The sequence below is a fragment of the Motacilla alba genome, chromosome 7 (assembly GCF_015832195.1).
Source record: "Motacilla alba alba isolate MOTALB_02 chromosome 7, Motacilla_alba_V1.0_pri, whole genome shotgun sequence".
Classification (NCBI taxonomy): domain Eukaryota; kingdom Metazoa; phylum Chordata; class Aves; order Passeriformes; family Motacillidae; genus Motacilla; species Motacilla alba.
This window is the reverse complement of record NC_052022.1, coordinates 37060340-37072785: the sequence shown is the minus strand read 5'-3', so window position 1 is coordinate 37072785 and position 12446 is coordinate 37060340. Positions and strand designations below refer to the sequence as shown.

Below are 12446 nucleotides of genomic sequence, written 5' to 3'. Positions count from 1 at the left end.
AATCTTAAAGAAAAGGAAAATCCCTGCTGGCTCAGGTTGCCCCAGCAGTGGGAGCCTCCCGGCTCAGCTCTCTGCAGAGCTCCTGCAGTGCAGCCAGCCGAGACCCGACAGACGAGGCCGAGTCTTCCAAGCCCTGCGCAGCTGATCTTGCAGCCTCTGCAAGATGGGATATCGCCCGCGCTGTATTGCCCGGAGGACATGCAGGGTTTCAAGTGCCAGCTCTAACATGGCACTGCTCATGTCCTCCGTGAGGCCTTCAAGGGCTGCAAGAGAGAGGAACAGAGACACAGTCAGATCCCACATCTGCGGGGAGCCCAGGAGAGCCCCTTGTCAGGGCCATCCCGGCCGGCTCTTGCCATGGCCAGGAGGGAGCAGGGACCAGGGGGATCAGCCCGAAGCTGCTGGCCACGAATGCCCCACATGGCCCTGAAATCTCTGTGTGCTCTGCCCACGGGAGCAGAGCCCTCCGGAGCCGGGGCAGGGCTTGCAGCTCTCTCCCTGCCTGCCCCCACTGCCAGCCCGCTGCCCTCACTCACCACTGCAGATCAGCTGGAGCTCCTGCTGCTGCCCCCTCAGGTGCCGCCCGGCGATCCCTGTGAACACAGAGCCTGTCACGGCGCCGGCGGCACAGCTCCCTGCCAGCGGCGCTGCCGGCGCTGTGGCCACACGCCCTGCTGGCCCGGCAGGGCTCAGCCCGGGCCCTTGCCGCACGCTGCCGCCCCAAGGCACGGCTGCCAGAGGGCGGCAGCAGCGCCGAGCCCGGGCGGGGCTCCACGGCGCCGGGCCCGGCCGGCGCTGCCGGGGCTGCAGGCGGGGCCGGGGCCGCGCTGCGGCGGGGCGGGGAGGGAGCCCGGGCTCGGGGCTCACCCGTGAACCGGATGGCCGCCTCTCGCAGGGGCTCCTGTGGGCTCTCCAGGTAGCGCAGGGCCCAGCGCAGGTGCTCGGCCGCTCGGCTCCTGTCCTCTGCCAGCTGCAGAGAGCGGCAGCAGGGGAGGCTTGGCGCGGGCTCAGCCCCCGGGCCGGGCGCTCGCTGCGCGCAGCCCCGGCCTCCCCTGCCCGCGCAGCCCTGAGGCGCGGCCAGCAGCCGCTGGCGCCGGGCTCCGGAGGGGGCAGAGCGCCGGCTGCTGCCCGGGGAGCCGCGGGGCCGCCCCGCAGCGCCGCCGGGCCGGGGCTCCGTGGGCACCCGGCTCGGGCCCGCAGGAGCCCGGAGAAGAGCCGCGCGGCCTCTGGGAAGGGAGTGGTGTGTGGGGCACAGCCTGGCATCCCTGGGTGCAGCAGCGGGCGTGGAACGATTCCAGAATTAAGACCCTACAGAACATGGTTTCACAGTTACATTCACAGAACAGCAGATCTCTGGAGCTTCAGGCAATCACACAGCAGATTGTTTCTACATGGCAGGGCGGTAGAAATGCTGTAACCTTCTTCAAAGCATCGCCTTCAGAAGCCACTCAGAGTAAGGCCACACGAGCAGCCATTTCAAGTCCACGCACACACACACACACCACAGAGATAGCTCGGCAGAGGAAAGACAGAAAGAGTCTTTGTGTGATGTATTCCAGCAAAGGTTTATTGCATCCACCATGCCAAAGGGAACAGGGACAAAGACCTGGCCCTGTGGTCTGCACAAGGTTAAGTAGGGGTCAGTGGGCAAACAGGGGCAGCACCAAGGGCAGGGCAAAGGGGATTGGCTTTCAGGGAAGACAGGGCTGGCCACCAGGGATACCACAACCAATTAAGAAACAGGGAAAGGAGAAACCACAAATTTGGGACATATGGGAGAAGGAACTGGGGTGGATCATAGTGCTGCAAGGCTCCATGGCAGAAGTCTTCTCTTTCAACCTAGGTGTAGACTCTATTATATATTCTTCCAAGGCAAGGCCCTTGGGATGTTCCTGAAGGGTTCCAAGGATTCCACAGGTTTTATATAGGATGGGAGTGAACAAAAAGCACAATTTTCACATCCAAGGCAGACAAATTATATGGGGAAAATAATTTCCAGAAAGGAACCTTATCTCTAGAATTTATGATGCAAGCTAACTGCCATGTGAATCAGTGAAAGCCTGGCTCCTTTACTTTTCAGCAGGAAATATTTCCCCATGTAAACAGATACCACTGCTGTTGTTAGTGCTGGATCCCCCAGGATCATGTCATGCACAGCACACAGTACAGTTGGTCATGAGATGCAGGGAGAAAAGAGCAGCAACCTCTCTGAACATATCATAAGGATATAAAGCTAGCAGAGAGTATCCAAAGAGGGACATGAAGATGATGACGGGACAGGAGGGGAAACTGTATGAGGAACAGCTGAGGTCAACTGGCTTCTTCAGCTTGGAGAGGAGGAGAGGGAGGAGGTCTCAGCATGGCCGGGATCTTCCTCCCGAGGGACAGCTCCAATCTCTGCTCTCTGTGCCGGGACAGCACGTGAGGGAGTGGCTGGAGCTGTGTCAGGGGAGGGTCTGCTGGGAGATCAGGAAAAGGTTCTTCCCCCAGAGGGTGCTGGGCACTGCCCAGGCTCCCCAGGGAATGGGCACAGCCCCAGGCTGCAAGAGCCCAAGGAACATTTGAACAACGCCCTCAGGGATGCACAGGCTGGGACTGTTGGGCTGTCTGTGCAGGGCCAGGGGGGTTGGACTCCATGATCCTTGCAGGTCCTTTCCTCTGGCGAGTCGATGATTCCATGATTCCTAGGCACTGGGAAGGAAGATTGGTACAATGCTTTGCCATGAAAAAAAATGCTATTTGTAGTGCCTTCAGATGGCTGTGCTCTCAGTTATACCAATCAAATGCAACAGAATTCAGCTGCTATTTTAGACAGAAAGCACAAAGCGCCACCTCACCATATCAAGCATATTTAAATGTTTCAACAATCTCTTCTCCATTCCAGAGGCAAACATCAGCAAACAAACATTGGAAAAGTCAAATGAGTTCCAACATTCCCAGGATACAAATTTTCATTAATGAAACCAAGCAAGGATTGCCCACAAAGCCTTTGGAAACACTTCCTAGATGAATTAATGTCTCTCCCATGCAGGGCTGTAATAGCTGAACTTCTGCACTGCTTAAAGGTTCCAGGTAGAGGGGGAACAAGTCCAGAATGTTCCTATACAGTCTGAAATTGGGATGCAGGGTTGGACCAAAGGCTCTCCGCAGGGGGATGATTCCAAAATCCACTGCATTCTGGCACTCCAGCATTCCAGACCCCAGCAGGTCTGACAGACAGCCTGTGCAAGGAACAACCAAGATCCAGGTACTACAGGATGGAATGGAATGGAGATGGATTCATTCAGACAAGCAATTAGTGCTTGAAGGAAATGAAGGAAACCCATGCACAGGTCCCTTTGAGTGAAATGGAAAAGCAAAGGGATTTTGGCAACAGTAGCAGAACTCTTGGAAATAGGAGTGCTTTGCAACGTCAGCTTACAAGGACTAATTGCTGCCACTGGACATTAGGGCAGATGGGAAGAATTTGGGTAATGCAGGAATCATGTCAGGAGATGAGCAGTCGTCTCCTGTTTCCCCACAACCTTGCAACAAGCAGAAAGGGCTGTTTGATCAACAAAAATAAAAATAGCAAGAAAATCCTGCTGACTCCTGCTGAGACATTGATACTCTGGTGCCTCCGTTGCCATCTGCTTGGGGGTTACTGCCAGCTCCGAGCAATTTTCTTCATGAATTGGTACCTGTGTGAGCAACAGAAAGAATTGGAGAGTAGAGCTCCCAGCCCACCTCAAGGTTTGATTTCATCCTCTCCAGATCAGCTCAGATGACTGGATGCCTTGTCCAGGGGAGGGTGTCCCTGCCCATGGCAGAGGGTGGAAACTGGATGAGCTTTAAGGTCCCTTCTAACCCAAACCATTCTGGGATTCCAGGATTCTTCTGAAGGCACTGTTATCTATAATGAGAGGTCCCTTTCCACAAGCTCCATCATGAACTGCTGTCCCTTGTCCCAGGCTGCCCCACTGTATCTAATTGCAACCTGTTTTCCAGCCACACTGCAGCTCCCTTTCATCTGTGCTGGCACTGTTTGAGCAGCACTGGACAAGACGGCCTCCAGAGTTCCACTATTCTACAGCCTATTTCTTAGGCAACGTGGAGTCCAGCACATCCTAGAACCAGCCCAGGATCCTTGTAGATTTTATTAGGTGGTTGCAAGTCATTCATGACTAAATTGAACTTAGGCCAAGTGAATATTCAGTTCTCCCAGGAAAATGGTGAGCTGACTGGGGAATGTTTGGCACAGGTTTAAGTTCTCTTGGACAAAACCACTCTGCAGAAGGAGGAGGCAGACCCTAATGTCCAGGCTGATCGAGTTGTTCCAGATTATCCCATTCAACAGTTACACTTCTTAACCTGCTGTCTCTAAAGATGACAGTGTTCTCTGCATCCATCAGTGTTCTGTCAGCCTTTCACATCCCACTGGGGGGATCCAAGCCAATTCTTCCTTAAAACCGGAGGTGAAAGTACACAAGGCTGATGACCAGACACTCAACTGGACCAGAGGCTTTGGGTCAGCTCCTCACACTGCAGCTTATAGCACAGGACACAGGGAGGCTACAGGGATCCAGCCTCATGCCCCACTTTGACAGTGGAAAAATAAACCTTACTCCTGCCCTCACTTCTGTCTTTTCTATTTGGGTTGCCTGCTCTTCAGAGTTAAAAGGTACCAAGAATAAAGGATCCAGCACAGCAGCCCTGCATTTTCTAGAGGCCCCTCCAACACAAAGACAACTAAAAAAACCCTTGGGTTAGTCACAGTTTTTCAGAGGCAAGTGATCAAAACCAGGTATTTTAAACAGTGCCAAAAATTGACAGAAACCCCAGATGGAAAACTATATTTTTCAGAAATAAAAGCACAAACGAGGAACAGAATTCAGGTCTCCTTTCTTTCCCAGTATCAGACAATACGAATACAAGCATCAACAATTAATACTAGCTCTTCTTCCAAAGACACACCAATTTAACACCACAAATGCTGGTAAACTTTTTCAAGGCAGAAAATGGATTTAAAGAGGGCTTACCCTGCTCCAGTAGCCGCTCTTGGATTTCAGCTGCACTCATTTAATTTTACTGGAAATCTCTTTCAGAAGGCCTTTCAAATCAGAGAGCTTTAAAAAAAAAAAAAAAAGAAGGACATTATTTTTGTAAAGTCCATCTAGCTGAAGGAAAGCAATGCTAATGAGAAATGAAAGTAATGAGTAATTGCCTCTTCAAATATTGCACCAAATGCAAGAGTGCTCGAGAGGACACTCCCATTTACAGCGTTCATCAGGGCAATTAATGCAGCGAGCCCTGATGCCTCTGAATTTCAGCGAGTTAACCAGCAGTCACCAGGAGAGAGAAGCAAGAGATGAAGGAGAGAATTAAGGTTAGGAGGATCTCCTTTCAGTTTCAAGAGCAGCATCACTAGCCACAGACTCGCTCACCACTTCCCTTTCAGTCTGGGAAGCAAGCTATCATTTTGCAATCTAAATTATTTGACAGCAACCAAAATACATACTCTGAAGTATATGTGGCTCTTTTCACCTCTGAGCTTCAATACCAAAGCCACTTCCCACTTCAGAGGCCAAATAGATAATTCAGGCAATCCTCAGAAAACACCCGTTGTGAAGGTCTTTTCAGCATCAGAGTCATAAAAAGATTATTTGTATGGCAATTCACAAAATGAGCTCTCCGGCAGATCAGTAGCTTTCTATTGCTTAATTACCCCATGCCAACAGCACCAGAAGCTAAAGCTGACAGACACCTTTGGGAAGGGGACATGTCAGGTGTGTGACACCCCCTCTGCCCATTCCATTGGTGTTTCATGGGCCTGTTACACAGCTGAATGTTGCAATTTAAGATGGAAATTACTTCTCTTTTATTCCATCCCACAAGGAATACTGAGAAACACTCCTCCAGCACTGAGGAAGTGTCTTTCTGTTTCATTTTCCTGCACAATATGAAGCTCTTGTGGCTCGGAAGGGACCTTGCAGCTCGTTGTGTTCCACCCCTGCCATGGGCAGGGACACATGCAGCTCCAAGCCCATCCAACCTGGCCTTGGACATTTCCAGGGATCCAGGGGCAACCACAGCTGCTCTGAGCACTCTGTGCCAGGGCCTGCCCACCCTCACAGCCAAGAATTTCTTCCCATTATCCCATCTAATCCTGCTCCTTGTTCAAAACCATTCCCTCTTGTCCTAATCGCTGCACTCCCTACACATTCCCGTCTATGGAATCAAAGAGCACGGTAAAAAAGCCCAGTTAAAACGGGGTCCTGGTGACAGTGACAAAGACTGCACACGACTCTGGGAGGCTCATTTTCCTTGCCATGGCACACGCGTTGCTTTACCAGAGAGAATCACATTCCTCAGAGCAATCCGGGACAGAAGTACCTTTGCATCCAGTTGTCTAAATCGATGCACCATCCTAGAAGCAGAAGGAGAACACGGAGCAAAGGGATCAGTCCAGATACCAAGGAAAACCTGGCTAATTACCACACCCCACCTCCCCCCAGTGCTCCATCCTCCCAGGGAGGCAGGCCTGCACGTGACTGGCATCAGTTTCAGTACAAGTAAATGAACTAACATGCAAATTACTATTAGTAGGATGCTGTTCCATTTTCCTTCTCAAGACACTTGCTTCCAGTACCAAGGAGATGCTTTTGGTATTTGTTTGGCTTCTTACCCAACGCTGCATGTCTCTGGGTAGTGTTAACCTAAACACTTGTTTGTGGACAGCAATGTTCATGCCCATGGATATGGAAGGGTCTGTTTTTTCTTGCCTATTCCCATCAGCTCTTTCTGATTAAGGGAAATAGTCAGGCTGCCAGAAGTTAGCAAAGTTAAGCAATCATACAGAGCAGGTTTTGTTCTCTAGCAGCATTCTGTTTTCTTGCTTTCTTTCTGTTTCTTTTTTCTCTTATACTAGTACTCTGAAAACAGTGAGACAGATCCCAAAGATAATGTTTCCATGAGCTGGCAGTCAAAGAAACATCCAAGTCTAAGCCTCTGAGCTCCAAATACTGTGATTCTAAAGACCATCTTCCCTCCTCAGAGGTCTTCCCTACTCATGCTAAGAACACATCTCCATCCGGATTACTGCTGTGGGAATGTCTGAGATTCCAGGTCTAGTGGTAAACATTCTCTGCTAAACGTATAATCATAGAATTATCTGGGTTGGAAAAGATTGAATCCAACCATTTCCACCAACTCGTGTCCCCAAGTGCCACATCCACAGGGCTTTTAAATCCCCACCCCGAGGTGGGGGTACCACCACTGCCTTGGGCAGTCTGTTCCAGGGCTGGACAACCCTTTCCATGAAGAACTTTTTCCTAATATCCAGCCTAAACTAATGCTACAAAACAAGAGTCAGCTGTGGCACTGCTTCCCATGAGGAGACCTCAAAACCCCATAGGAAGACATTTTCTTCTCTTCAGCAGACAAAAAAGCACCATTTCACTTTAGAAATAAAAAGCATGTTTATGCTGAGTTTGTTTACTTACTCATTAGTTTGTAAACATTTAGAGCTGCTGAAAACTTGCCTTCACTAGAAATGTTCAAGAGAAAATTAAGAGAATGAAGACAAAGATGGGCAGGCTTACTCTTCTGATGAATCATTTGCTTTTGTATTGATTTTGACAAGGTAATTTTCCTTCATGACAGCTTCCCATGCCAGGATTTCATTGTCCTCATTTCTTGAGCCTGGGAAATGTATTTGAAGAAAAAAAAAAAAAAAAAAAAAACAAAACTTCATTTGTCTTTCCAAAGCCAAGGTGAAAAAAGGCTGGGTCAGTGTGTGCATTCTGAGGTTAATGATTCCCTTCCTCACATCCTGAGCACTCACAGCCCCGCTGCCTACTCCTGACTCAGCTCTGACAGATGTGACACCAACACCTTGCACTTAATGCTCCTGGCAACCAGAGTCAATTAAAAATACAAAATATGAGCCAACATAAAACCCCAAAACCGCCAAACAAACCCCCTTCCCCCCCCTCCCCAACCTTACAAGCTCCAAAAGTCTTTCTGGACTTCTCTGAGTCTTGGTTAACACAGGTGCCTCTGCTTCAACAGGTACAGGACATTCTAGCAAGTTCCCATCTGGATTTGAGCTTTCAATTTTTTCCTACATTATCCCACATTGGATCATTAAGAGAACCACGATGTAGGATTTTTCATTGAACTGAAACCCTCCAGAATGATGAAGAATTGTCTCCTCTAAGCAGCATTTTGTGGTGGTGCTGTAAATGCAAGAGTTGATACAGAGGAGCCCACTTTGAGGCATCAAAGTCCTCCAGTCCTTCAGCATTTTATCCTGTTCCAAGAGGATAGCATAAACCACAGGGGTTTAAATAAAAAAATGAAATTAACTGAGACAAAAGAAGCCCAGAGCTGGCGAATGGCAGAAGTCCCTTTCTTCCACCCAGTGCTCCTCTGAGCTCACGCACCCCTCAGCTGTTCTCCCACATTCCAACAAGCATTTAAGCACCCAAATCTCAACCATTTCCATAAGAGTTAAACAGGGAAGGTAGGATTTTACAACAGTCAATACATCAATGTGCTTCATCCACGCAGTTCTCAGTTCCTATCCTGAGCAAAACCACAATCATTTTCTGGCTCTAATTAACACTCCCATTCTTTCAGAGCTGCAACATCCACTGTGCATCATTTGAGCAGGAATTTATGCCACCCAATAGCTTCCCCAGCTAGGAATCCACACAGCAATTTGGACAGCCAAAATGATTTAGTGCTAAGCAATTTTGTAGCCCAAAGCAGGCTCTTCCTCCTAAACTGGTAACAAATCCAGCTTCTGCTGCAGGGCAACAGGCAGGTTGCTGATGGATGGGAACAAGCCTGTCAATTAACTCAACTTACGCTCTCTCAGCTGAGAAAATACTACATTTGCTGGAGAGGTGGGGGGAAAGCTTGTTAAAACAATTCCTATATGTGTCCTCTGACAGAGAAATTAAAGGAGAAATAGCTTGAGAACTGACTTGCCATTTTTGAGGTGGTTTGCTCATTTGACTACATGGAAACTGTTTATTCTCTTTCAGTCACTCCCTAGCAAGCAGAATAAATTACAAAAAAGCCAAACCCACAGCCTTGCAAAGCTGGGAAACAGCAGAAGCAGCCCTAAAGAGTTAGGATTAATCTGAAGTCTTAATGATTTACACACACAAAGCAATTCTACATCAAAAGTGGCTTGGACAAGAGAGCACTGCATAAATCTCACTTGAAAACTTAATCTTACTGAAGAGATTTCCAGCAGCACAGTAGATTTGCATGACAGAGGTCTACATGGCCCTTGGAAATTTCCCAGCATGGCACAAAATGCCCGGAATAAGCACAGGATGCCATGGAGGATCTGCAATGCACCTGCTGCAGAGACGACTTTTGGGCAACAAGGAAAAATCCAACTCACAACAAATGGATGGCTCTTTGCTTTCTTTGTTACAGCAGCACTTGAAACATTTCCTCAGCACCATGAATATGTAGGCAAAGATGACAAAGGGGAAGGGGATGGTCAGGCGACTGCAGTATTCTTGCACCAGGAAAAAACGCTGGAACTTCCACACCTGGTCATTGTTCTCCTGCACCGATCCTACAGTGTAGCTGATGGGAAAGAGAGAACACATCCAGCGTCAGTTATTCACCAAAGAGCTGCATCAGAGCCAAGAACAGAGCATTCCTCTACTCTACCGAGGCATGGTTTTATAGTCACAGAATCCCAGAGTGGTTTGGCTTGGGAGTGACCTTAAAGCTCATCCCATTCCACCCCTGCCATGGGCAGGGACACCTTCCACTAGCCCAGGCTGCTCCAAGCCCTGTCCAAGCTGGCCTGGGACACTGCCAGGGGCAGCCTCAGCTTCTCTGGGCACCCTGTGCCAGGGCCTGCCCACCCTCCCAGGAATTCCTTCCCAATATCCCATCCATCCCTGCCCTCTGGCAGTGGGAAGCCATTCCCTGTGTCTGGTCCCTCCATCCATGGTCCCCAGTCCCTCTCCAGTTCTCCTGGAGCCCCTTTAGGCCCTGGAAGGGGCTCTGCAGTCTCTCTGTAGTCTTCTCCTCTCTAGGTGAGCACCCCCAGCTCTCCCAGGCTGGCTCCATCCCTTGGAGAATCTCCTCTGGACTCACTCCAGCAGCTCCATGTCCTTCTGATGTTAGGGCCCCAGTCATTCTGAAGGTGGTAACTTTTAATGACTAGGTTATTTAGTTTGTTCTCCTTCTTAGTCAGCAAATGGGTGGAACTAAGACAATAAGAAAAGCCCTTGAAATTACAAATGAACTGGAAAAAATCTGAATAGGAAGAAAATGTTCCATGTACTTTTACTACCTCAGCTCTAAGCAATCTTTTTCTAGCCCAGACACATGAGAACAGGATGCTTCTTCACAAGATAGTGTGTCCTATATTGTTTCTTATATTGAGCAGATGAACTCCTTTCATAGGAAAAAAACCCAAACCTAAAACTAGAACGCTAACAAGAAATGTAAAAGCTCCTGAGATTTGTAGTGGAGGCACAGAGGACATTCCAGGCATGGATCAAACCCATGGCACAAAGCACTGCACGGACCCAGCAAAGCAACAACCACAGGGGCGAGCAGATCCCAGGCTGCCTGACCTTTCAGTGTGACATTAAGGGGCAGATGGATGTTCCCAAAATGCCTCTGCTGAGAGCCTAAGGCACCTTTACATAAGATAAATTAAAACCTTCACCTGGTGGAGCTTTTCTTTCTGCTTAAAACATAAATACTACTGGCAAAAACTAGAGGGTTTTTTACTGGCATAACAGCATAAACTAGAGCATTTACCACCAGGTGCTGTTAAAGTTAGCGTTCTAGCAAATATTAAAGGTTTTTAGGGTAGATCTGGCTTACTGCTACACTTTCCTTCATTGTAGAGAGGTGCTTGTACCCTTGCTAGGGTGTATGAGCATGCTTGTCTGTCCCCAGGCACAGATATGCTGCACCCATCCTGGCTGCCTTGCCAAAAATAACATTTCTGACTGTCTTTAGAGTCCAGGTCAGCATGGAGAGCAAAACCTAAATCTGAGGCATTCTCAACTTGTCACACTCGAACATCTCATCTCAGACCAGGAAACACTGGCAGTGTCATTCAGCTGAGAGATTCTCTTGAGCAGCACCAGGAGTCCTGTCAGCACTCTTGTTGCCAAAGCAACTTCCTGCCAAGGTACTATCAAACCACAAAAATAAACCTAGTGGTCCTTAAGAAGGGTGGCCAGAGGTTTTGAGTACTCTTGTTATGTTGTGAGTGTAAAGCAGAAAAGGAGCAGGGCTGGGAATGGGAACGGAGCCCCAGCACCAATCCAGCTGCATTCCCAAGTGAGACAAAAACACAACACACCCCCAAAATCTGCTATGAGGCACTTCCCAGGATTAAATCAACTCTGTGCCACAGCTTGCACTGGATGCAACAAAGATTTCTGGGAGAAGCTGAGGAAGATGTTCCCTGCCCTTGCAAGTCTAGAGGTGATGGCACTTCTCAAGACAAAGTCATTTTGCATGTCCCAAGGGGATGTGGCCCACTGCCTGTGGTCTAAGTCAGAACAATAAATGGCAGGTCCACCAAAGCAGTACCAGACCCATCCCCACCACGCAGCAGCTCAGGTTAATAAAACCACAGTGTCCTGAAGGGTGATGATAACTCCTTTACTCACTCTAGCAAGGCCACTTGGGCAGCAACTCACACTTGGCAAGGCCCTGACCCAGCATCACCCCGTGTGACCCACAGGGGTTCGCACCATGCCCACAGCGCAGAGGATGCTCAGAGATGGAGGCAAAGAACAGGCAGCAATCCCTCCCCAGGACACTGCACAGGCAAGGGGTGGCTTCCTGCTGTTTCCCAGCACTGCACTCCCTTTCCTAGAGATCTGCCAGTACGGGGATGAGCAGGAAGCCACAGCTCCTTGGGTACGCACCCGAACATGGCCACGAGCAGGTTCACCAGGAGGATGTTGGTGGAGAGCATGTAAATGCACACCAGGGGAATGGTGATCCACTCGGGGAAGCGGGGCTGGTTGTTGGCATCCAGCTCCACGCACAAGGGCTTGGACTCGTTCCCAGAAAACGTGCAGTGGTCAAAGTTGTAGGTGGTACCTCAGAGAGAGAGGGGAGAGCAAACAGTGAGCTCCTTATTGCTGGCTGGGGGTCTGTGTACAAATCACAAATGGGATGGGACCGCTGGGGAACACATCTGGAGCTGTTTCTTTTCCAGCATCTGTCTGATTACATGGTTATGACAATGGGAAGATGTCAGAATTTCACATCACTAGCAGCAGAACTTAATGTTACAACTTAAAGAACTTAAATGTTACAACTTACTTTAAAAGTAAGTTTACATTAAGTTGTAACTTAATGTAAACTTTTACATTAAGTTGTAACTTAATGTTACAACTTACTTTAAAAGCTTTTTAACCAATCACACAAAGCAAAAGCACATTGACAGTAGTTCT

At 49.0% G+C, this 12446-nt stretch overlaps 1 protein-coding gene across 4 annotated transcripts in view; it reads right to left on the bottom strand.

Moving 5' to 3' along the window:
• Window positions 1-1555: 1555 nt before the first annotated feature.
• The window catches only part of TRPM8 (transient receptor potential cation channel subfamily M member 8), a 73447-nt gene continuing 62556 nt past the window's right edge, over window positions 1556-12446 (bottom strand). For all 4 annotated transcript variants that reach the window (XM_038143473.1, XM_038143470.1, XM_038143471.1 and 1 more), the window contains 6 exons: window positions 11913-12090; window positions 9398-9588; window positions 7581-7680; window positions 6373-6406; window positions 5019-5105; window positions 1556-3680 (listed from right to left, as the gene is read on the bottom strand). In XM_038143473.1, the coding sequence (XP_037999401.1) occupies window positions 5055-5105; window positions 6373-6406; window positions 7581-7680; window positions 9398-9588; window positions 11913-12090 (554 nt within the window). In that variant the 3' untranslated portion in view covers window positions 1556-3680; window positions 5019-5054. The remainder of the gene's footprint in view (window positions 3681-5018; window positions 5106-6372; window positions 6407-7580; window positions 7681-9397; window positions 9589-11912; window positions 12091-12446) is intronic.